Consider the following 23,064-nt stretch of genomic DNA (forward strand, 5'->3'; position numbering starts at 1 on the left):
TTGCCTGGGTGAATGTACGTGTACCATGTGTATGCCTAGGGCCTGTGGAGGTCAGAAGTCACTGAATTCCCTGGAACTGGACTTATGGGTACTTATGAGGCACCGGGTAAGATCCAGCAACTGAATGGGGGTCCCTCAAGAGCAACAAACTCTTAACCACTGAGCCATCTCTCCAGCTACTCCTGGTCTTTTTTTTTTTTTTTTTTTTTTTTTGACACAGGTTCAGGCACCCTGGCTAGCCCTGAACTTACTAAATAGATGAGAAAGACTTTGAACTCCTGGCCCTCTTGTTTTACCTCTAAAGCACTAAGATGACAGGCTTATGCCACGATGCCTAGCTTTAGACAGCATTCTTAAGGTCTACAGGCAACACAGAAAGCAGAGTAAACACATCAGTTTATATCCATGGAAAAGAGAAAATAGGCCTTTGCTCGTTACAGGCTTGTCTGTAGCTCTGCAGTCACTTGGGAATCTTCTTAGACCTGGAAACGAGATAAGATAATCAACTATATTATATTATAGTGATAGTCCTGTGACAAACTGGTCTTAAACACATGGCTAGGCAGAGAGGTGTGTGGTGTGCCAGAGAAATAAGGGCTGAGCTCCTAAGGCAAACCAGGGAAGCCAAGACACAACCCGTAGCTGTTCAAGTCACTGCCACAGGAAGGGTCCCATCCAGGAGGAACAGGGATTGATATTAGCTCGTTATCTACTGCAGATGTTACTATACCACAGCTAGAACATGGCTAAAACCTTGACAGTGGTCATCACTTCAGGGAATGGACATGCCACCATTTTCTAAATTTTCTATCAGAAAGAAACTATTATTTTAATGACATTACCACAGGGAAACAATCGTATAAATATCAAAACATGCACACAAATATTTGGTGTGAAATAATTTGTAATGTTGGAAAATACCTTAATTTCTATCAGAATGGTTCAACAACTCACAGTATATCTATGCAATGTAAGTCATATAATCAATAAAATAATGATGTGTGTTTATATTTAATTTTTAAATTATGAGCCAGATGGCAGTGGCGCACACCTTTAATCCCAGCACTTGGGAGGCAGAGACTGGTAGATCTCTGAGTTCGAGGTCAACCTGGTCTACAGAGTGAGTTCCAGGACAGTCAGGGCTACACAGAGAAACCCTGTCTTGAAAAACCAAAAAACAAACAAACAAACAAAAAAACCAAAAATTGTATTGACTTAGAGAACACACAGTGGTGCTCACCTGGCGGCCAGAGGACAGATTTTGAGAGATGGTTCTCTCCGTCCCCCATGTGAGACTGGGGACTGGAACACAGGCAGTCACTTTTAGTGGGAAGCGCCTTTATCTGCTATGTTTATTAACATAGAAAACTGTCCAAGGGCCGGGCGGTGGTGGTGCATGCCTTTAATCCCAGCACTCGGGAGGCAGAGCCAGGCGGATCTCTGTGAGTTCGAGGCCAGCCTGGGCTACCAAGTGAGTTCCAGGAAAAGGTGCAAAGCTACACAGAGAAACCCTGTCTCGAAAAACCAAAAAAAAAAAAAAAAAAGAAAGAAAGAAAGAAAACTGTCCAAGATTTATGCTTAGTGAAGCAGAAGCGGCTTTAAGAGCCTCTCAACAGCGTTGTGCAGTGATGGTGTAACCAGTGAGGTTTATCTGAGGGACGACCATTGCTCATTGAGCATTTCTCCCAGCACCCCACTGCAGCGTCGTCGGCAGTGGCCAACAGTCAATGGAGGCAATAATTCCGGCCCAATAAAGATGCGTTTTTTTTTTTTTTCATTAAAAATGTGCCCATTATGAGCGTGCTTTGCAACAGAAAAGTTTGTGCACATGCCTGTGTGTGTGAGCATAAGTGATCGCTGCAAGCTGGGTAAGGAGGCTTATGCCTGTTATTCCAATACTTGGGAGGTTAGCAAGTTTCGGGACAGCCTGGGCTTCTGAATAAGACCCTGTTTCAAAACTCACAACACACAAAAAATAAAAGTGAGCGCTCCCGTCTAATAAGTAAAACCCTGAAAAGCTGAAAAGACTGATAGAGATCTGAGAAAGAAATGAGGAGGTCACAGGGCAAGCTGCTGTCGCCAGCGTTGGAGAGATGGAAAGGCAGATACGGAAAATCACAACTTAATAGAGCAGAAACCAGCGGGCGCCGGGCCAGGGAGAGGGAAACGTGAGCTGTAACTGAGGAACTGCTGGAGGCTCAGTGAGAGATAAAGCTCCCGGGGGCCAGGACAGGATGCTACCTTCTTTTGTGTCTTCCTGCTGCCAGGGGGAGGGTAAAAACAATCATTTAAAATGAGCCAGAGCATGCTTCCTAATAAGGTCTACCAGAGCTTAGACCGCCTGAGGGAGGGGTCCCAAACCATAGTTTCCTCCAGTTTCCAGACCCATCTAAGTAGAGAAACCAAACCAAACCCAAAACCGGGAAGCACTGAGTTCATAGTTCAGTTCGGGATGCAGGCTCAACAAAGACAGGTCCGGGGAGGGCTTCCTCCCTTACTTTATCACCCCACGGCCACAGGTATCTTCCCTGGAATTTCTTTCACTTGCCACATCATGTCTGCACATTGACCAAAAAAAAAAATGACAGGCACTTCAAAAGGTCAGACCGCTGTTTGAAGAGACTGATGCCTGGGGCGTGGCAGGGGTAGGAACTGTAGGCCGGAAATCAATCTGCTCTTTCTCCTTCGTCTGAATTTCTGTTTGTTTTCTTGAGACAGGATCTTACATTGCTCAGTACAGCCTCAAGCTCTCTACGTAGCTGAAACTGGCCTTGAACACCTGATCTTCCTGCCTACACCAACTCAAGCAGTGGTTCTCAACCTGTGGGTCATGACCCCTTTGGGGGTTGAATGACCCTTTCCCAGGGGGTCACCTAAGACAATTGGAAAACACAGATATTTACATTATAATTCATAACAGTAGCAAAATTACAGTTATGATGTAGCAACGAAATAATTCTTTGATTGGGGGGGTCACCAGAACAGGAGGAACAGGTCACAGCATTAGGAAGGTTGACAGCCACTGTACCAAAAGCTAGAATCACAGGTACGTGCTGCTGTACTGGTCTCTCTTCCCTCTCCTTCCCTCTTCCCCCACTGCTGGAACTCATGACCCTCAGCCTCTTGAAAGCTTAGATTACAGATGAGTGCCACCAGGTCCAGCTCAGACCGCAAAGTTAAAACAACTAGGATTATTGTTAGGGTTTTGCGGTGATCGGAGACCCTGTCTCAAAATAAAGAATAACTAATGGAGAAGAATGCATGTTTGCTACTTGTCCACGACCCCTTAGACCTTCCATCTTTGTGTCTCTAGAGCCAACACACGGACAGCATGGCGACCTTCAGCCTCCAGCTGGGGTTGGACCCTCAGTCTTTGAACCACATTAGCAGCAGCTGTTCGGTCCAGTTGCCTTCTGGGAGCAGAAGCTGCTGATGCTCTTTTTCATACACTGGAAGCTCAGCTAGGCGGGGTCTTGCCCTGCTGATGCCTTCCCTTTGTTCCAGGGCAGAGCGGACATCTCCTTGATGCTGCTGACCTCCTTAGCAATTACGGCCTCTTTAACACAAGCCCTGGCTGCAGGGCTTTAACCCTAAGCTTTTCCTCTCCAAACTGCCTTTCCTTTCTCTTTCTCCTCTGCTTGCTCTTTTTCAGTGCAGACTGGCACAAGGGAAGTTAGCAACAACCACGCCACAGTTTCAACACTATACTGTCGTGAAGTTCCTTCTTTGCCAAAGAAATTAGTCCTTTGCTTTTTAATTTGGCCTCAGGCAAGTTCTTAGGACAAGAGCAGAAGATACCTAGGTTCCTTGTGGAAATATTACAGGAATGGCCTCGTTCCCAGTGACCAACACTGTTCCCCTCTAAATCCTCTTGAGCTGGACCTCCAGAGTCCTTATTGCTGTCAGCATGACTGTCTCCCAAAGGCTTACTAGAATGGCCCTTAAGCTGTGTTTACAGTGTTAAAATGCTTTTTTGTCCAAAGTTCCAAAGTCTTACACATTCCTCAAAACAACAAAATGAACAAAACAAAACAAAAAACCCAAACAAACACACTCAGGTCCTTCACAGCAGCAGCCCACACTCTGGTACCAGTTTCTTCTGAATTTATTACTTTAATATATCTGTGATAAAATACCATGGCTAAGACAACTTATAAAAGGAAGCCTTTACTTATAAAAAGATGTGTTTATGGTTCCAGAGGGCTGAGTTCATCCCGGGAGGGAGCATGGAAGCAAGAGGCAGGAATCATGGCAGAAGCAGGAAGCCCAGCGATAGCAGCTTTTACCACAAGCACAAAGCAGAGTGAGGACAGGAAGTAGGGCCAGGCTATAAACCCTCAGAGCCCATCCCCAGTGACATACTTCCTCCAGAAACTCATAAACCTGTCCCCAAAGCACCACCAACCGGAAATCAAATGTCCTAATGTCTGAGTGTTAGTCCACCAAGAACCACCCACATTCCAGAACCAGGTGTTCCCCCAACCCCTACTCCACCTCCTTCATCTTCTTCACTAAAAGCCAATGTGACATGTCACCACTGTCCTGTACTTTCCCTTTGTACATGCTCCATATCCCTATAAAGCTTGTGTCATCACAGCCTGGAACATGAATTGTAAACAGTCTTTGTTTTGTTTTGTTTTGTTTGTTTTTCGAGACAGGGTTTCTCTGTGTAGCTTTGGTGCCTTTCCTGGAACTCACTCTGTAGACCAGGCTGGCCTCGAACTCACAGAGATCCGCCTGGCTCTGCCTCCAGAGTGCTGGGATTAAAGGTGTGCACCACCACCACCACCCGCCACTTTAATTGTTTTAGTAGTTACTTCCTGAGGCTGTGACCAAAATACCTGACAGGAAAAAAATATATGGAGAGCAAATATTCTTCAGCTCACGGTTCTAGAAGGTTCAGTCCCTCAGGGCCAGGAAGACGTGGCAGAATATTGGATCTCACACTGTGATGAGCCAGAAAACCGATGTAAAGGAATGCTGAGGTGCTCTGTGGGGACTCCCAGTGAGTGGAGTGATGTCTCCCAAGGCTGCCGGCTGCCGGCTGCGGGCTGCCAGGAGTCTCTCGTCCTCAGAGAATTCTTTCTGGCAATGCCTCACACACAGATACAGAGGATGAGTCTAACCACTTCCTAGAGGATTCTAAAATCAAGACTGGTTGGCCTTGAACTCACTCTGTAGCAGAGGATGGCCTTGAGTACTGATCCTACTGCCTCTACTCCCAAATAACGAAACTGCAGGAATGTGCCATCATCTCTAGTTATTTCCTTTTCTATATGTATATGTGCACTCTAACACATATATGCACTCTCTCTCTGCATATATACGTGCATACAGAATCATCTATAGGATTTGGTTTTCCTTTTTAAAAGTTTTGAAAGTATCTTTTGTGTGTGTGATATGTGTGCGTGTGGAGCCAGAGATGGGTGACCAGGTGGCTTCCTTGATCACTCGCCACCTTATCTGATACAGCGTCTCTCACTGAGCCTGGAGGTCAGCAACTCACAGGCTGGTGAGCCCAAGTCTCCCCAGATCTGACTGTCTCACCTTCCTTCCCTCCCAGTGCTGGGGTCACAGACATGCGGGGCTGTGCCCAGCTTCTGCACGTGGGTGCTAGGAACCCACACTAGGTTGTGTTCTGTTTTTTGTTTTGAAAGAGGAATCCCTTTGTTTCTTGTCAAAACAATTGAACAGCAATGTCGATTATCCACCTTTTTAGACAGGTAAGTTCTATTTTTGGGTGTTTCTTTCACCAGGACTCTGTGACGCTCATATCTTGATCTTTTAGTGAAAGGTGAATGGCCGCATTAGTCTTCCTCAGACACTGGGAATACCCACAGAACTCGGGTTCTCTTGGCGTGGGAGGCACTGTACCAGCTGAACCTTCTCCAGCCTCCGTGTTTGCCTTTGAGACAGGCTCTCACTGTGCAGCCAAAGCTGGCCTCAAAGTTTTCATCCCCTACTTCAGCCTGCTGAGGGCTGGGATAATGAGCATATGCTAGGATACGTGTCTTTATATTGTATACATTATTTATTGTTGTTTCGCTGTGCAGTAAGTGGAACCCAAGGCCTAGGGCACACTAGCAGGCACAGCTGAGACACACCTCCAGCCTTCTATGATAGACTCTGTTTTCTCGCCCAGTACTGAGGGTTGAATCCAGGGCCTCACATATGCTGGGCAAGCATTCTATCCCCAACTCTGTTTTGTTTTGTTTTGTTTCTTGAGCCAAGGTCTTGCTATGGAGCCTAGACTGGCGTTGAACTCATGTAAATTCTCCTGCCTCCGCTTCCCAAATGTTAGAATTCCTAGCCACTCCCCCAGCTACAGGACCACATATGCGCTGTCTAGTAGCTAGACAAGATGCTTAGTCATTCCAGGGCCTTATGTCCTACTAATCCGTGTGCTGCATGGTCACGTAATCTGTGTGCATGCATGCTGTAGCTACCTAAGCCCACATGTGCATGTGCAGGGGCCGAGGGCAGAGGCGGGGGCGGTGTGGGGGGAACCTTTGCTGCAGAAGAAAGTCAAGTTAGGAAGACAGAAGATAGGACCCAAGACCCAGTTACCAGAGTACCCAAACCTTTACTCACTGTGACCGGATGGAAGCAAGAGATTTCCTGAAGGTCGACTGAATATCTAACTCCAGCAGTCTGGGAATATCTGGGTACCCACCCAGCTGGGCCCAGAGCGTACTCAGAGATGTCTTCTCCGTTATCGGGTAGCTTGAAGTGGACAGGTCAGCATTCCAGATGGCCTCCATCTGAGCTTGCTCTCTATAGAGTCAGAGGGCATTAGGCAAAGGATGAAGCTCCTCTGAGCTCCACAGCAATCAAAACACACATATCTCCCCCTCCTCTTCCCTGTACCCGTGAACTGCCCTCCCATGCACCGGGGAGCCTTGGCTGTAGCCACTGGACAGAGACGTGGGGAAAGCAGGATTTTCCCTGCAGTTACCAAAAACACCCTTATGACTAGTCATTCATTTTCAAGCTCCTTTCTTAGCCTCGTAAAGTACACAGACCATGTATCTTTTCCTCCCAAAGCTTTTGCCTTCTTACAAAAGACAGAGAGACTGAGAAATACAGAGAGAAAAGGGGAGAAGGAAGTACAAAGAAACGTGTCAATGCTTGAAAGTTTACTAGATATTCTTTAAGTAATCTGTTTCTTAGGAGGAATCAGCTTTTTAAAATGTTGTGGGAACATGTGCCACGGCATGCACGTGGTGGTGGTGGGCAGACAGTCCAGTTCTCTCTCCCCTGAGTCCCAGGAATCAAGCTCCGTGGTTAGGCTTGGCAGCCTGTGCCTTTACCTAAGGTTAAACCATCTCTCTGGCCCAGCAGTGTTAAAAAAAAAATGAGCAAACAAAAAACCCTTTATTTTATTAAGAGAAAGAGGTGCTGGGTTGGGCGGGGGAGGACAAGGTGGCGGCCTTGGTTGTCTCCTTCTGCCTCTGTGTGGGTCCTGGTGCTTGAGCTTAGACCCAGAGGCATGCCCAATGAATGCCCTTATCTGCTAAGCCATCTTGCTTCATTTTTTAAAAAAGGAACTCAAAATTAAATGCTAAATATTTGAGTAGAAATATATGTAAATAAACCTTGCTAAGCCAGGCATGATGGCACATAGCTTTGATCCCAGCACTAAGGAGGCAGAGGCAGGAGGATCTTTGTGCATTCCAGGTCAGCCAAGAGGACACAGTGAGACCTTGTCTCAAACAAAACAATAAACCTTGCTGAATTCGATAAGGAAATAAGTACATCCACACTCTTCTTCTACCATATCATAACTGTGGGAAAAGGAAAGCCCTCTGGTAGAACTAAAATATTTTTAATTAGAAAAATAAAGCACTGGGTACCACTTATCACCAAAAGTTTAATATTGTTCTACTACATACCCCAATGTTTTGAAAATGTTGGGTTTTTTGTCTTCAATTAATAACTCCAAGACTGGCCGTTGAAATTTGGGAAGATCAGGTATCTGCTTAAAGTCGGAGAGCAAGGGCACAGGCTGGCTAAGATTTAGTTTAAACACTCTTTCAAGCTAGAAGCAAAACCAACAACAAAAACAAGTTAGTAGATATGGAAAAGAAAGCAGAGTATCATTTCTCAGCCTTTTGGACAGAGTGAGGTGTGAAAAGAGAATCAGGAAAAGCCGGAAATGTTAGGAAGTTCTGCTTTGAATCCAGACGGTAGCAGAGCAGCCAAGCCATGCGCCCACACCCATGATTCCTTTTGGAGGATGGGTTAGCGTAGACTATGGCCTGAAACTCTATGTATGTAGCTCAGCCTGACCTTGAACTTGCTCTCTGTCTGCTTCCACACCCTGACCAGCGCCTTCCCCCTTTACTGTTCCCTCTCTACGCCTTGACAGCCACACTTCACCACCTGGGTTCTGACTTCCCTGACTCTAGCCCTGTTTTTCTCAACCTTCCTGATGCTGTAACTCTTTAATACAGTTCCTCATGTTGTGGTCACCCCCAACCATAAAACTATTTTCATTTCTACTTCATAACTGTAATTTTGCTACACTAAAGCCAAAAAAGTCTTACCATAAAATGTCCAGAAAATTTGGGACACCATGAAAAAACCAAACCTAAGAATAATAGGGATAGAAGGAGAAGAATACCAACTCAAAGGCACAGAAAATATATTCAACAAAATCATAGAAGAAAACTTTCCCAACCTAAAGAAAGAAATACCTATGAAGACCCAAGAAGCTTACAGAATGCCAAATAGACTGCATCCAAAAAAGAAAGTCCCCTCGCCACATAATAATCAAAACACTAAACATACAGAACAAAGAAAAAATATTAAGAGCCGCAAAGGAAAAAAAAAACCAAGTAACATATAAAGGCAGACCCATCAGAATAACACCAGACTTCTCAATAGAGACTATGAAAGCTAGAAGGTCCTGGACAAACGTTATGCAGACACTAAGAGACCACAGAAGCCAACCCAGACTATTATACCCAGCAAAACTCTCAATCACCATAGACAGAGAAAACAAAATATTCCACAATAAAAGTAGATTTAAACAATACTGAAAGACCCTAATCAGGCTTACACCCCCCCAAGCCCCAGGAGAATAAGGAACTAAAAAGAAAACTAGTTCCAAGGGCAACCTGACTCAGCCACTATTCAATCACCCCTGCAACAATGTAACAATGTAAAAAGATTTCTGTTAAGAGATGTGCTCAATTGTGACTGGGATAGTTGCAAGTGTTCCAGGAAGGACCTCTGTGACCTTTGTGTAAACTCCACTCCCGCCCTGATACCCCCCATCCCCTTGAGGTTTCAGGAAGAACGTACATGTGGATGTGACTGTACCCACTCTGTGATCAGACCATGATCTTGTGAAACGAAATTGTATGGGAATTGTAATCTTATGGCTTTGGTGGGTTTTTCCTTTAAAAGCCCCATGGTGCTGCAGTAAGATGCGACTCTTGCTCTTAGGAGCAGAGTTTGCCCGTCTGTACAGTCTCTTCAATAAAAACCTCGTGCTGTTGCATCAACTGGACCAGAGTCTGGGTTCTTGGGGTGCCCCCTCGAGAAGGTAGTACCCTGGGTCTGGGGTCTATCAAATACCTATCCACAAATCCAGCCCTACAGAAAGTCCTAAAAGGGGAAATCCAACCTAAGGAAATTAAACACACCCATGAAAACTCAGGCAATAGATAATCCCACAACAACAAACACCAAAGAAGAGAAGCACAACACTACCACCAAAAAAATAACAGGAATTAACAATCACTGGTCATTAATATCCATCAATATCAATGGTCTCAACTCACCTATGAAAAGACACAGGCTAACAGAATGGATATGAAAACAGATCCATTCTTCTGCTGCATACAAGAAACACACCTCAACTTCAAAGACAGATACTACCTCAGAGTACAAGGCTGGGAAAAGGCTTTTCAATCCACAGGACTTAAGAAGCAAGCTGGGGTAGCTATACTAATATCTAATAAAATAGACTTCAAACTAAAATCAATCAAAAGAGATCGGGAAGGACATTACATATTTATCACAGGGAAAATCCACCAAGATGAAGTCTCAATTCTGAACATTTGTGCCCCAAATACAAAGGCAACCACATTTGTAAAAGAAACATTACTAAAGCTTAAATTGCACATCAAACCCCACACATTAGTAGTGGGAGATTTCAACACACCACTCTCACCAAAAGACAGATCTACCAGACTGAAACTTAACAGAGAAATAAAGGACCTAACATCTGTTATGGCTCAAATGGACTTAATAGATATCTACAGAACATTCCATCCTAACACAAAAGAATATACCTTCTTATCGCTGGGCAGTGGTGGCACACGCCTTTAATTCCAGCACTTAGAAGGCAGAGGCAGGCAGATCTTTGTGAGTTCGAGGCCAGCCTGGTCTACAGAGCGAGACCCAGGAAAGGCGCAAAGCTACACAAAGAAACTCTGTCTCGAAAAACAAACAAACAACAACAACAAAAAATAAACCTTCTTCTCAGCACCCCATGGAACCTTCTCGAAAACTGACCACATGCTTGGTCACAAAGCAAATCTCAACAGATACAAAAACATTGGAATAACCTCCTGTATTTTATCGGACCACCATGCCTTAAAGTTACTGTTTAAAATAACCCTGGACTTTTGAATTATAAACTGTTTTTATGTTCAAGCTATCTGTGTATTATTTCTCCTGCAGTTGTACATAAAATGTTTTTACATTCAAAAAAAGGACAAATACTATAGCATTGTATTACATGAAATATAAAGAATATACAAATTCATAGAGACAGAAAGATTAGACGTTATCTCAAGATGGAGAAGAAAGTGATATAGAGCAATTATTTCCTAAGTACAGAATCTCTGTTTTGAGTGATGGAAAAGCCCCACAAATGGACAGTAGTATCAGGATATAATGTCATGAATGTAATAAATCAATATAATTAATGTAATTAATGAATATCATAAATATAATTATTGAATGAATACTGTGAACGTAATCAATGAATACCACAAATGTAATTAATATCATGAGTGTAATTAATGAATATCATGAGTGTAATTTTTAAAAATTAATTAATTAATTAAAAAAAAGAATCTCAAAACAAGAGCATCCTGGACTAATTAGGTGTGTAATACGTCCATTGTCATTTGTCTTCAGAGTCAGGAAAGCGGACAGCAGACACATTGGCCATCTGAAAGCAGAGTTACATAGCTAAGGAGACCAGCTGATGGCTGCGACACCAGCAGAGAGGCATGGGACAGAGATCTCTTCCCGGGACCTCCAATTTCATAAACTTCTTGTTGCAGCGGTGGTAGAGGAATCCTTTTGGTTGTTGCCAGTTCTTGAGGGGGCAGATGTTCACTAAGATAGGAACTTACCCTATAGCCAAGACTGCCCTGGAATTAGCTATGTAGACCAGGCTGGCCGCAAACTAATAATTTCCATTATAAATTTCTGATAATCTGTTACAACAGCCCCAGGAAATTCATACACATGGTCTAGCCAGGAAAACATTATTGTCAAAATTTATTTCCTTGGAACTGAGCACGCCTTTAATCCCGGCACTCAGGAGGTAGAGGAAGACAGATCTCTATGAGTTTGAGGCCAGCCTGGGCTACAGAGTGGGTTCCGGGGCAGCCAGAGCTGCATAGTAGAGAGACCATGTCTCAAACAAAACAAAACTACCCTTCTTTCTTTGTCTTGCCCTGGGAGAAGGAGCGAACAGCAGAGCTACCTGGGTGAAGAACTGCATCATGGACCACAGACAGTGTTTCCGCCTCTGCTCTAACTGGTTCTGCTTTTCAGTCCAGAACCACATCACCTTCTTCTGGTAGTGATCAATTCTGTCCAGCATGGTGAAGAGGTTCTGAGTCTCGTATCCTTTCCCAGTATTTTGGATGGCTCTTAATCGTTTGATTATGTTGTTTCTTGAAAAAAAAAAATGAAGAATTAGATCCATACAGTTCCTAAACCTACCTGAGCAAACCTGACTTCTGTTTCTTTCCATTCTGCTCTCATTCTGAGTTACTAGGAGGTATGAGAAGGGGTGGGAGACTTGTTTAATGAAGTCTTTATCTAATTCTCATATAAGAATAAATTTCTGCCGGGCGGTGGTGGCGCGCGCCTTTAATCCCAGCACTCGGGAAGCAGAGGCAGGCGGATCTCTGTGAGTTCGAGGCCAGCCTGGGCTACCAAGTGAGTTCCAGAAAAGGCGCAAAGCTACACAGAGAAACCCTGTCTTGAAAAACCAAAAAAAAAAAAAAAAAAAAGAATAAATTTCTGCCGGGCAGTGGTGGCGCACGCCTTTAATCCCAGCACTTGGGAGGCAAAGGCAGGCAGATCTCTGTGAGTTCGAGGCCAGCCTGGTCTACAGAGTGAGATCCAAGACAGGCACCAAAGCTACATACAGAAACCCTGTCTCAAAAAACCAAGGGGGAAAAAAAAAAAAAAGAATAAATTTCTGAGTGGATTGGTGGTGCAAACAAAAACTATACATTTTTATTTAAAAAAAAATGAACAAAAGCTATACATTTCTGTAGACTAGGCTGGCCTTGAACTCACAGAGATCCACCAGGCTCTGCCTCCCAAGTGCTGGGATTAAAGGCGTGCGCCACACCTGCCTGGCTTAAAATTATTTTCTAATATTGGGAGGTGAGAGGACTATCCGGGCAAGGTGGCTGGTTTCCCAGTACTGAAGACTCCAAGGCAAGAGGGTTGTCATGAGTTTGAGGCCAGCATGCCGTCCTAGACTACAGGAGACCCTGTCTCAACAACAAAAACAAACAAACAGAAAACTCAAAGAATTTATAATAGACGTACATTTAAATTCCCTCAGTAGAGGGAAAGAGATTATTTTACAAATAGTGATCAAGTAACTAGGCAAGAAAAAGACCAAAAGACAAAAACAAAAAAAAAAAAACCACCCAGATCTCATAGCACAGAGGTGTGAGCCAAAGACTTACGTGCAAGAAAAACAAACTGAGAAAGGTTGGTTGGTTGGTTGGTTTTCCGAGACAGGGTTTCTCTGTGTAGTTTTGGTGCCTGTCCTGGATCTCGCTCTGTAGACCAGGCTGGCCTACAGAGCGTGCACCACCAAACCAGACCCCTAACTCTTAATTGATTGATTAATTTAAAGACAGAGACTCATGTCATCCAGGATGGCCTCGAACTCAATAAGTAGCTGACAATTGCCCTTGAATTCCTGAGCCTCCTGCCTCTACCTCTAAAGTGGTTGTAATTGCAGATGTAGCCTACCAGGCCTGGCCAATTTCTGAAAAAATGTTAAAAAAAAAAAAAATCAGGGCCACTGGGTGGCAGTGGCACATGTCTTTAATCGGGAGGCAGAGGCAGGCAGATCTCTGTGAGTTCGAGGCCAGCCTGGTCTACAGAGCCAGATCCAGGACAGGCACCAAAACTACACAGAGAAACCCTGTCTTTAAAAACAACAACAACAATGCCGGGCGGTGGTGGCGCACGCCTTTAATCCCAGCACTCGGGAGGCAGAGCCAGGCGGATCTCTGTGAGTTCGAGGCCAGCCTGGGCTACCAAGTGAGTTCCAGGAAAGGCGCAAAGCTACACAGAGAAACCCTGTCTCGAAAAACCAAAAAAAAAAAAAAAAATCAGGGCCAACAATAAAGTTGTTATCGTAACACCTTGTCTATAGCCTGCCGTTTCCCACTTCAAAACTCACGCAGAGCAGAGTCTGACGGCCCATGTCTGTCCTCCTACTCACCTGGAGGCTGAGGCAAAAAGTCTGAGAGTTGGAGGCCAGCCTGGGCTACACAGTGAGTTTCAGGTCAGTGTGGGCTTCAGGGTGAATCTTATCTCAAAAACAAAACAGAATAAATAGGTAAAACAAGACAGGCAGGCACAGTATCGGTGGAGTACTGGCAGGGAAGCGGGTCGTCCCCGCCAGCCTGGTGTGAAGATTCCGTGAGAGATGCAGCCTCGAGAGAACAGGTGTAGGGCGAAGAGGAAGACATCTGGAATCCTCCTGTCTCCTCTGGCTTCCCCGTGCAACACACATGCACACACACACACACACACACACTCTAAGCTCTGAATGCTCAACGTACATACTCCTTCTGCCTCAGCTCCCAAGCAGTAGAATTACAAGCATGTACCACCACAGCTGACTTCCTTTTATGGCCTTAAACCTCCATCCTGCAGATCCTTAATGAGAGGATATTTCCAGCGTATGATCTGGGGCTGGAGCAGTGGCTCAGCGGTTAAGGGCAGTTGCTGCTCTGCCAGAGAACTCGGGTTTGATTCCTAGCACTCACATCATAGCTCACAACTGACTGTAAGTCCAGTTTCAGGAGATCCAACATCCTCTTTGAGCACAGGCACACACATAGTACAGATAGGCATGCAAACGAAATGCCCATACACATAAAATAAAAACTAAACAATTTAGAGTGCATGGTCTGACAAACATGAAAATTCTAGGCAGTGAAGGACGGTGGTCAGCGCAAGGACTGTATCAGAAAGTGGTTGTGTATAATCATTATACCCACCTGGCAAGCTGGATCAGCCTATAGGCAACATACTTGCGGGACAGATACCCCAGCCGAACTGTATTCATATGAAGTAATTCAATTATGAGATTCCTGGCAATTGTGTGGTACTGTGAAGGGAGTCCAGCAGTTTGTGCAGCGTGATTTAATATAGCCAGGTTCTTCCTTTGAGCCTCCACATCAACAAAGTATCTGTCTTCATGGTGCTGGGCAGTGAGGGGGGACCCCACCCTCCTGGCTTTCCCAGTGCCAGGAACTGGGGATAATATCCAGGGCTCGTCTATTGGGGGGAGCCGTGGTCTTTGGCCCCTGTCAGAAGGTGTGATCTGTGATGCTTGGGAGAGCTGAGTGGTAAGAGACGGCAGTGACGCTATAGATTTCCCCCGAGCGGAAGGGGCTCTCTCACCAATGTGATGGGACTTTGATCCTGGGATCCTAGAACTAGTGACATAAGGCTGAAACATTCCAAGTGATCTCATGTCGGGAGAATCTTGGAGTACCCGCGTTTCTTCTAAAATGTCAGAAAACTTAGACATTTGGATCTTCTCCATAGGGAAGGGAGCCGGAGAGACCTCAAAGCCCAGAGCAGCACTCGGGTGAGCTCTGATTGATTCAGGTTTGGGAGGGGAAACAGTTACTGGCTTTTTCTGAGAAGCTGAAGAGGGAGAAATTCTCTGAGGTCTTCCAGGGACTGGGAAAGCCTCTGCTGAGACAGGAGTTCTTACAGAGAATCCTTGCTCAGGAATGATCAGTGATGGCTTTGGCTGTCCAGGCGCAGAGTAGATCTGCATGTAGGGAGCTTGGTCATGGATGGCCGGAGGCTGGAAGGGGACAGCAGAGCCTCCAGGAACAAAGAGGCCTGGAATCTCTCCAGAGGTCGGTGGGACTCCAGATATGAGAGGTGGTGTCAGCCTTCTGTGGGTGAGGTGAGTTTCCGGCGTTAGAGATGACCCGGTGTCTCCAGGTTTGAAGGAATGCCAGTGACCAAGGGGCAGCCCTGGAATGGAAGGGACTTCTGGTGTTAGAAGCTGTGTGGGAGTGACTTGACCTCTGTCTGCTAGAATCTGTCTGTAGGTGGGAGAGATGCATGTTTCTTCAAGCTTCTCAGAGTCAGGAAGAAAGCTCATTGCTAGGCTCGTCCTAGGGGAAAATGGGGCTTGAGGAGAAGACTTCAATTTCTGCAATGCAATAGATGTAGGAAGCAGTCTGTCAGGGGGAGGGACCAACACAGCCGGCTTTTCTGATGCGGTTAAAAGCCCCCATGTCCAGGCCAGTTCTTCAGTGAGTGCGTCTTCTAATGCTGCCACCTGCTCAGAGGTGAGGGTGATAGATGCTGCCTGAGTTTGTTCCTGGGTAAAAGTGACACCCAAATTCTGGGCTTTCTCAAGTGCAATAGTGAATGTTAGTGTTTGTATCTCTCCTGGACCAAACTGGCCCAGCAACCGGGCCTGCCTGGATGGGAGGGGAGGCTGCAATGCCCGGATTTGCTGGAATGCCTGGGTCTGCCCTGGCATGAGAGTCATGCCCAATGCTTTGCCCTGTCCCTGTAGAAGTGGAATTCCAAACGCTGGGGACAGTTGAGGAGTTAGTGGGATTTCAATTGTCTGGGTCTGTTTAGAGGCAACAGCTGGTTTAGGTGTCTGCATAGACTCAGGGGTAATAGGGACTTTCAGAGTTTGAATTTGCTCTGTAGTAGGGCGGCCCCTTAGTGCTGCTGCCTGTTCATAGGTTAATGGAGCTTCCAAATCCTGGAATTTCTTAGGAGAAGAAATACCCCATGTCTGGAACCGTGAAGGAGTCAAACGGATCCCCAGGGCCTGGGCCTGCCCAGGGGTAAGAGTAATCCCGAGGGCTTCTGCCTGCTCAGGGGTCACACTGATTCTGTGTGCCTTGGCCTGCGCAGGGGTGAGAGTGATCCCCAGGGCCTGGGCCTGCTCAGGGGTCAGACTGATCCTCCATCCCTTGGCCTGCTCAGGGGTAAAAGTGACTCCCAGGGCCTGTGCCTGCTCAGGAGTCAGACATATCTTCTGTACCTTGGCTTGCCTAGAGGTAAGAGTGAGTCCCAGGTCCCGGGCCTGCTGTGGACTGAGAGAGATTCCCAAGGTGTGGGTCTGCTCAGGGGTGGGACTGATCTCCAGGGCCAAGGCCTGCACCCGGGTCAGGCTGACCTCTTTTTCCTTACCTGGCTCAGGGGTAAGAGTGATTCCCGAGGCTGCTGTCTGCTTAAGGGTAGGAGCTATCCCCAGGGCCCGGGCCTGCTGGAGGGAGAGTGTGATCCCCAGGACCTGGGCCTGCTCAGTGGTCAGACTGATTCTGTGTGCCTTGGCCTGCTCAAGGGTGAGAGTGATCCCCAGGACTTGGGCCTGCTGAGGGGTCAGACTAATCTTCAGTGCCTTGGCCTGCTCAGGGGTAAGAGTGATGCCCAGAGCTTGGGCCTGCTTAGGGGTGAGAAAGATCTTCTGTATCTGGGCCTGCTGTGGGGTGAGTGTGAGCCCCAGGGCCTGGGCCTCCTCTGGACTGAGGCTGATCTCCTGTGGTTGAGCTAGTTTGGGAATGAGAGTAATCCCCAGGGCCTGGGCCTGCTCAGAGGTGATTGCTATCCCCAGGGCCTGGGCCCGCTCAGGGGTCAAACGGACCCTCTGAGTCTTGATCTGCTGAGGGGTGAGAGTGAGCCCCAGGGCCTGGGCCTGCTGAGGAGTGAGAATAATCCCCTGTGCTTTGGCCTGGTCAGGGGTAAGAGCCATCCCAAGAGCCTGGCCTTGCTGGGGGGTCAGACTGATCCCCTGAACCTTGACCTGCTGAGGGGTGAGAGCAATGCCCAGGTCCTCGGCCTCCTCTGAGGTGATGGTGATCTGCTGTGTTTGGGCCAGCTGAGGGGTGAAAATGCTTGTCTGTGCTTGGGCCAGCTGAGGGGTGATTGCTATCCCCAGGGCCTGGGCCTGCTCAGAGGTGATTGTTATCATCAGGGCCTGGGCCTGCTCAGGACTCAGACAGACCCTCTGGGTCTTGACCTGCTGAGGAGTGAGAGTGAGCCCCAGGGCCTGGGCCTGCTGAGGGGTGAGAATAATCCCCTGTGCTTGGGCCTGCTCAGGGGTAAGAGCCATCCCAAGAGCTCGGCCTTGCTCAGGGGTCAGACTGATCCCCTGAACCTTGACCTGCTGAGGGGTGAGAGCAATGCCCAGGTCCTCAGCCTCCTCTGGGGTGATGGTGATCTGCTGTGCTTGGGCCAGCTGAGGGGTGATATCTATCCCCAGGGCCTGGGCCTGCTCAGGGGTGATTGTTATCCCCAGGGCCTGGGCCTGCTCAGGACTCAGACAGACCCTCTGGGTCTTGACCTGCTGAGGAGTGAGAGTGAGCCCCAGGGCCTGGGCCTGCTGAGGGGTGAGAATAATCCCCTGTGCTTGGGCCTGCTCAGGGGTAAGAGCCATCCCAAGTGCCCGGCCTTGCTCGGGGGTCAGACTGATCCCCTGAACCTTGACCTGCTGAGGGGTGAGAGCAATACCCAGGTTCTTGGCCTCCTCTGGGGTGATGGTGATCTGCTGTGTTTGGGCCAGCTGAGGGGTGATTGCTATCCCCAGGGCCTGGGCCTGCTCAGAGGTGATTGTTATCCCCAGGGCCTGGGCCTGCTCAGGACTCAGACAGACCCTCTGAGTCTTGACCTGCTGAGGAGTGAGAGTGAGTCCCAGGGCCTGTGCCTGCTGAGGGGTGAGAATAATCCCCTGTGCTTGGGCTTGCTCAGGGGTAAGAGCCATCCCAAGAGCTCGGCCTTGCTCAGGGGTCAGACTGATCCCCTGAACCTTGACCTGCTGAGGGGTGAGAGCAATGCCTAGGTTCTTGGCCTCCTCTGGGGTGATGGTGATCTGCTGTGTTTGGGCCAGCTGAGGGGTGATATCTATCCCCAGGGCCTGGGCCTGCTCAGGGGTGATTGTTATCCCCAGGGCCTGGGCCTGCTCAGGACTCAGACAGACCCTCTGAGTCTTGACCTGCTGAGGAGTGAGAGTGAGTCCCAGGGCCTGGGCCTGCTGAGGAGTGAGAATAATCCCCTGTGCTTGGGCCTGGTCAGGGGTAAGAGCCATCCCAAGAGCCCAGCCTTGCTCAGGGGTCAGACTGATCCCCTGAACCTTGACCTGCTGAGGGGTGAGAGCAATGCCCAGGTCCTCAGCCTCCTCTGGGGTGATGGTGATCTGCTGTGCTTGGGCCAGCTGAGGGGTGATTGCTATCCCCAGGGCCTGGGCCTGCTCAGAGGTGATTGTTATCCCCAGGGCCTGGGCCTGCTCAGGACTCAGACAGACCCTCTGGGTCTTAACCTGCTGAGGAGTGAGAGTGAGCCCCAGGGCCTGGGCCTGCTGAGGGGTGAGAATAATCCCCTGTGCTTGGGCCTGGTCAGGGGTAAGAGCCATCCCAAGAGCCCGGCCTTGCTCAGGGGTCAGACTGATCCCCTGAACCTTGACCTGCTGAGGGGTGAGAGCAATTCCCAGGTCCTTGGCCTCCTCTGGGGTGATGGTGATCTGCTGTGCTTGGGTCAGCTGAGAGGTGAAAATGCTTGTCTGTGCTTGGACCAGCTGAGGGGTGATATCTATCCCCAGGGCCTGGGCCTGCTCAGGAGTGAGATTAATCCTTTGTGCCTGGGCCTGCTGAGGGGTGAGAGAGACTCCCAGGACCTGGGCCTGTTGAGGACTCAGACTGACCCTCTGTGCCTTGGTCTGCTCAGGGGTGAGAGTGAGCCCCAGGGCCTGGGCCTGCTCAGAGGTGAGTGTTATCCCCAGTCCCTGGGCTTGTGGAGGGGTCAGACTGATCTCCTGTTCCTTGGTCTGCTCAGGCGTAAGAGTGAGCGCTAGGGCCTGGGCCTGTTGAGGGGTCAGACTGATTGTCTGGGCTTTGGCTTGCTCAGGGGTAAGAATGATGCCCAGGGCCTGGGCCTGCTGAGGGGTTAGCGTGATCCTTGGTTCTTTGGCTGGCTCAGGGGTGGGGGCAATGCCTTGATCCAGGGCCTGCTTCAAGGTGAGAGTAATGTCTTTTCCTTGGATCTGCTGGAGAGGTAGAACTGCTCTTTGGGTCACTGTGACCCCAGATATTGGTCCTTGTTCAGCGGTTTGGGGGATTTCTGATATGAAAGACCCCCCTGGAGCCATTGTCCGCTGAAGGATCCTAGGGGCCATCAGCTGAGTCCCCAGCTCTTGTTCCTGCTTTGCTGTGGGAGGAGGGATCTGCACTTCTTTCATGGGTTCGTGACTAGGAGGACCACCCCAAACCTGTACCCACTCAGGGGTGAAAGACACCCTTGAAATCGGAGACATCTTAGAATCCACTATCTGGGCCTGCTCAGGGACGGGCACTGGGAGGGGCTTGGCAGAAACGAGGAGGGTCCTGGGAGAGAAGGGCTGCTTCTCATCAGGGCTTTCCATGGCTCTCGGATCCACTTGGAATAACTGTACTTGGCTCGTCTGGAGTTTCAGGCTTTTCATCCACCTGGGCGTTAAGACCATTGCGCTCTGGGTGAAGGTTTTGAATAGGTCTTTAGACTTTGAGTCACTCTTGCCCGGCAGCTTTGGTTTGCTCCCTTTCGGCCTCAGGCCTTCTTCTGCATCTCTCACCACCTTCAGCTTCTCCTTGTCGGTGTCCTCCCTCTCCCTCAGGTCCTGAGCCCGGCTCACGTCGGGTGTCACCGCCGCCGCCGCCGGTCTCAACTCTTCCAGCTCTGCTGCCTTCTCCCTGGCCCTGTGCTGTGGCCCGGCCTGTTTCGGAAGTCTTTGCTCTTCCTTCCAGGTCTCCTCTTCCCACCTCTGCCACTCCCGCCTCTTGTCCCTGTGGTCCTGGCCTGCTGCTGAGACTGTCACACCGTCTTTCTCGAGCTCCAGCTCATCTATGATTGTCTGTGTGAGTGCCCTGATCACTGGGTCTGACATCTCACTTAAGAGGAAGCTGATGAGGTCGGACTTGGTGCTGACCAAGCCCTGCCTGGCAAACGGCTGCGGTAAAGCAGCCGTCGTCCTTTGTTGTCTGCTGAATTTCTCTCTCAGCTGTTTTTTTCTCGCCTCTTTGTACGCCCTCAGGGTTCTAGTCACGGTTTCAGCCACTTTTTGGACATACTCTTCCGTTTTTGCCTTTATGAGATATAGTTTTTCAACGTCTGCTCTTTCTAACGATTTCTCCTCCTCCTGTATACTCTTTGGATCAAAGGCCCTTCCTACGTTGTTCGTTTTCTCTCGCAGGAAAGCCAATATGGCTTTTTGAAATGATTCTAGAGTATTTTGTTCACTCCTGGCATCAGGGGTTGCCGGAGTCTGCTTAGGCGTCCTGGGTTGTAATTTACTTTGCTGTTGTTTTGTGGTGCCTGGCGTTTCTTCAGTTTTTCCTGGCACGGGTCTTTTCCCCTTCATTTCTATTTTGGGTGGCTCTGGGGTACTCTCAGGCTGGCTTGCCTTGGTTTGTTCTACTTCAGTCTTGGATTCTTTGTCCATTGGCTTAACGGGGGGTACTATTTTAACCTCTGATGAAGCTGGGCTTTTTCCAAGTGAGTGCTCCGATCTGCCCTTCTTGAATCGTTCCCACAGGCTACTCGCTCCACTTTTGACCTCCTGGCCCTGTGGTTTGCCTTCTAAAAGGGATTTTCTGTCTTTTCTCTTCATGTCCAGTGCTTGTAGATCAGAGAACTGACTAGACGCTACCTCCACGGCTTTCTTCTCCTCCTTCTCCAGGTTTGTGTCCGAGGTCTCGGCTGGCAGTGGGACTGGGGGGTACTGCTTTTTCTGATCCTGGTCAGCCTTCTCTTCAGCTTGCTGCTGAGCCACATCTGTAGCCATTTCACCTTGGGCGACATATGTCATACTCGAGTCCCACTTTATTGCGGTGGCTCTGACACCTTTCGTTTGGGACTCGTCTATAATCTTCTCGAGCTCTTTGTTTAGGAGACTGTCAATCTCCCCCGCATCGACATCTTTGCTCACAGGTGCCTGTGGAGACCCTACGGCCAACATCCTCAAGCTCGGCGTCGTTGGGACCAATAGCTGGCGTCCTAGAAAATTTTTTATTCGGATAAGTTGGTCACACTTTTCTTCGGAATCTCTAAGTTTCTGGTGAAGCATTTCGTTTTCTTTACTGAGTTCTTGGATGACCCGCTGCAAGAAGTCTTTTTCTGTCTCTTTTTCTTCACTCACACCCACGTTGGTAACTTGAAGGGTCATAAGCTTCAGCTCGTCACTGACCGTACTCAAGGCTTTGGAAAGGTTCAGAATAGTCGCTGATATGTATTTAATGGCATTGTTTTCCAGCTTGCTTAGCATGGCTGAGCTGATGAGTTCCTGGAGCATGTCTTGAATTTCTGTAACCTTCGTATTTAATGCAAGCTGGTCGAAAATCATCTGATCTGGTCTTAAAGCGTGGGCTGCGGCAGGCCGCTTTACAACTCGTTCCTTCCAAGCTTTCCAGAGAGTACCTCTAGTCACTAGGAAAAAAAACATAAAAACAAAACAATGGACTTGCATTCCTTCTTTTATGTTGTGCTGTGCCCATGCTTAAGCCTAAAGAACTTAGGATATAGGATAAACATTCATCAGAAAAGTTTAAATAATATTGGACTTTACAATCACTAGCCAAAGGTGAGGTATCCACGGTCTCACTTTAGCACAGAAAATGGCTAACTTAACACTTGAGAGAGAAGAGACAAACCTCCATCACAACAATGGAAAACAATAGGCAGATGCTCCTCTCTACAAGAACAGCTGTGCTCTCCTTGCCCACAGGCTGCGTATATAGACTTCCTTCCAAAGATTACTTCCCCCAAAAGAAATGGGGGGAAGTAATAACATTTTTTTAAGGCAAGGTCTCTTGAATGGCCTAGAACTAGGAATGTAGACCTCGTTGGCCTCAAACTCACAGAGATCTGCCTGCCTCTACCTCCAGAGTGCTGGATTAAAGGTATTGCGCCCCCACCACCCGGTGCTGTGGGATGGTCTGTATGTCAAATATGTTGCTGATTGGTCAATGAATAAATCACTGATTGGTCAGTGGCCAGGCAGGAAGTATAGGCGGGACTAACAGAGAGGAGAATTGAGAGATCAGGAAGCTGGGTGAGGGAGACACTGCCAGCCGCCATCAGGACAAGGAAGATGTAAAGTACCGGTAAGCCACAAGCCACGTGGCAAGGTATAGATTAATAGAAATGGATTAATTTAAGCTGTAAGAACAGTTAGCAAGAAGCCTGCCACGGCCATACAGTTTGTAACCAATGTAAGTCTCCTTGTTTACTTGGTCGGGTCTGAGTGGCTGTGGGACTGGCAGGTAAGAGAGTTTGTCCTGACTGTGGGCCAGGCAGGAAAACATTAGCAACAACCCAGCGTGTGCCATCATGCCCAGCTGTACTTTAGTTTTTGAAGTGGTGATGTCTGTCCTGAACCCAAAGCTCATCTTCTTGGTGACAGTCTGGCCAGCAAGCCTCCAGGACCCACCTTGTCTCTACTTCCCCAGCTCTGGGACTACGGCTGTTCTTGGCTGCACTCTAAGTTTGTATGTGGATGCAGGGGATCCACGTTCAGTGCTTGTGTGGTATTCT

At 48.1% G+C, this 23,064-nt stretch overlaps 1 protein-coding gene across 1 annotated transcript in view; it reads right to left on the reverse strand.

Annotated features, from left to right (window-relative positions):
• Positions 1–227: 227 nt before the first annotated feature.
• Positions 228–23,064, reverse strand: part of Fam186a (family with sequence similarity 186 member A) — a 37,807-nt gene continuing 14,970 nt past the window's right edge. Inside the window, exons 3-7 of the mRNA XM_052748950.1 lie at positions 14,514–21,957; positions 11,732–11,924; positions 7,893–8,038; positions 6,592–6,774; positions 228–482 (exon numbers count right to left, since the gene is read on the reverse strand). Of these exons, the coding sequence (XP_052604910.1) occupies positions 461–482; positions 6,592–6,774; positions 7,893–8,038; positions 11,732–11,924; positions 14,514–21,957 (7,988 nt within the window). The 3' untranslated portion in view covers positions 228–460. The remainder of the gene's footprint in view (positions 483–6,591; positions 6,775–7,892; positions 8,039–11,731; positions 11,925–14,513; positions 21,958–23,064) is intronic.

The sequence above is a fragment of the Peromyscus californicus genome, unplaced genomic scaffold, assembly GCF_007827085.1.
Source record: "Peromyscus californicus insignis strain IS unplaced genomic scaffold, ASM782708v3 Scaffold_20__1_contigs__length_68692818, whole genome shotgun sequence".
NCBI classification, from domain to species: Eukaryota; Metazoa; Chordata; class Mammalia; order Rodentia; family Cricetidae; genus Peromyscus; species Peromyscus californicus.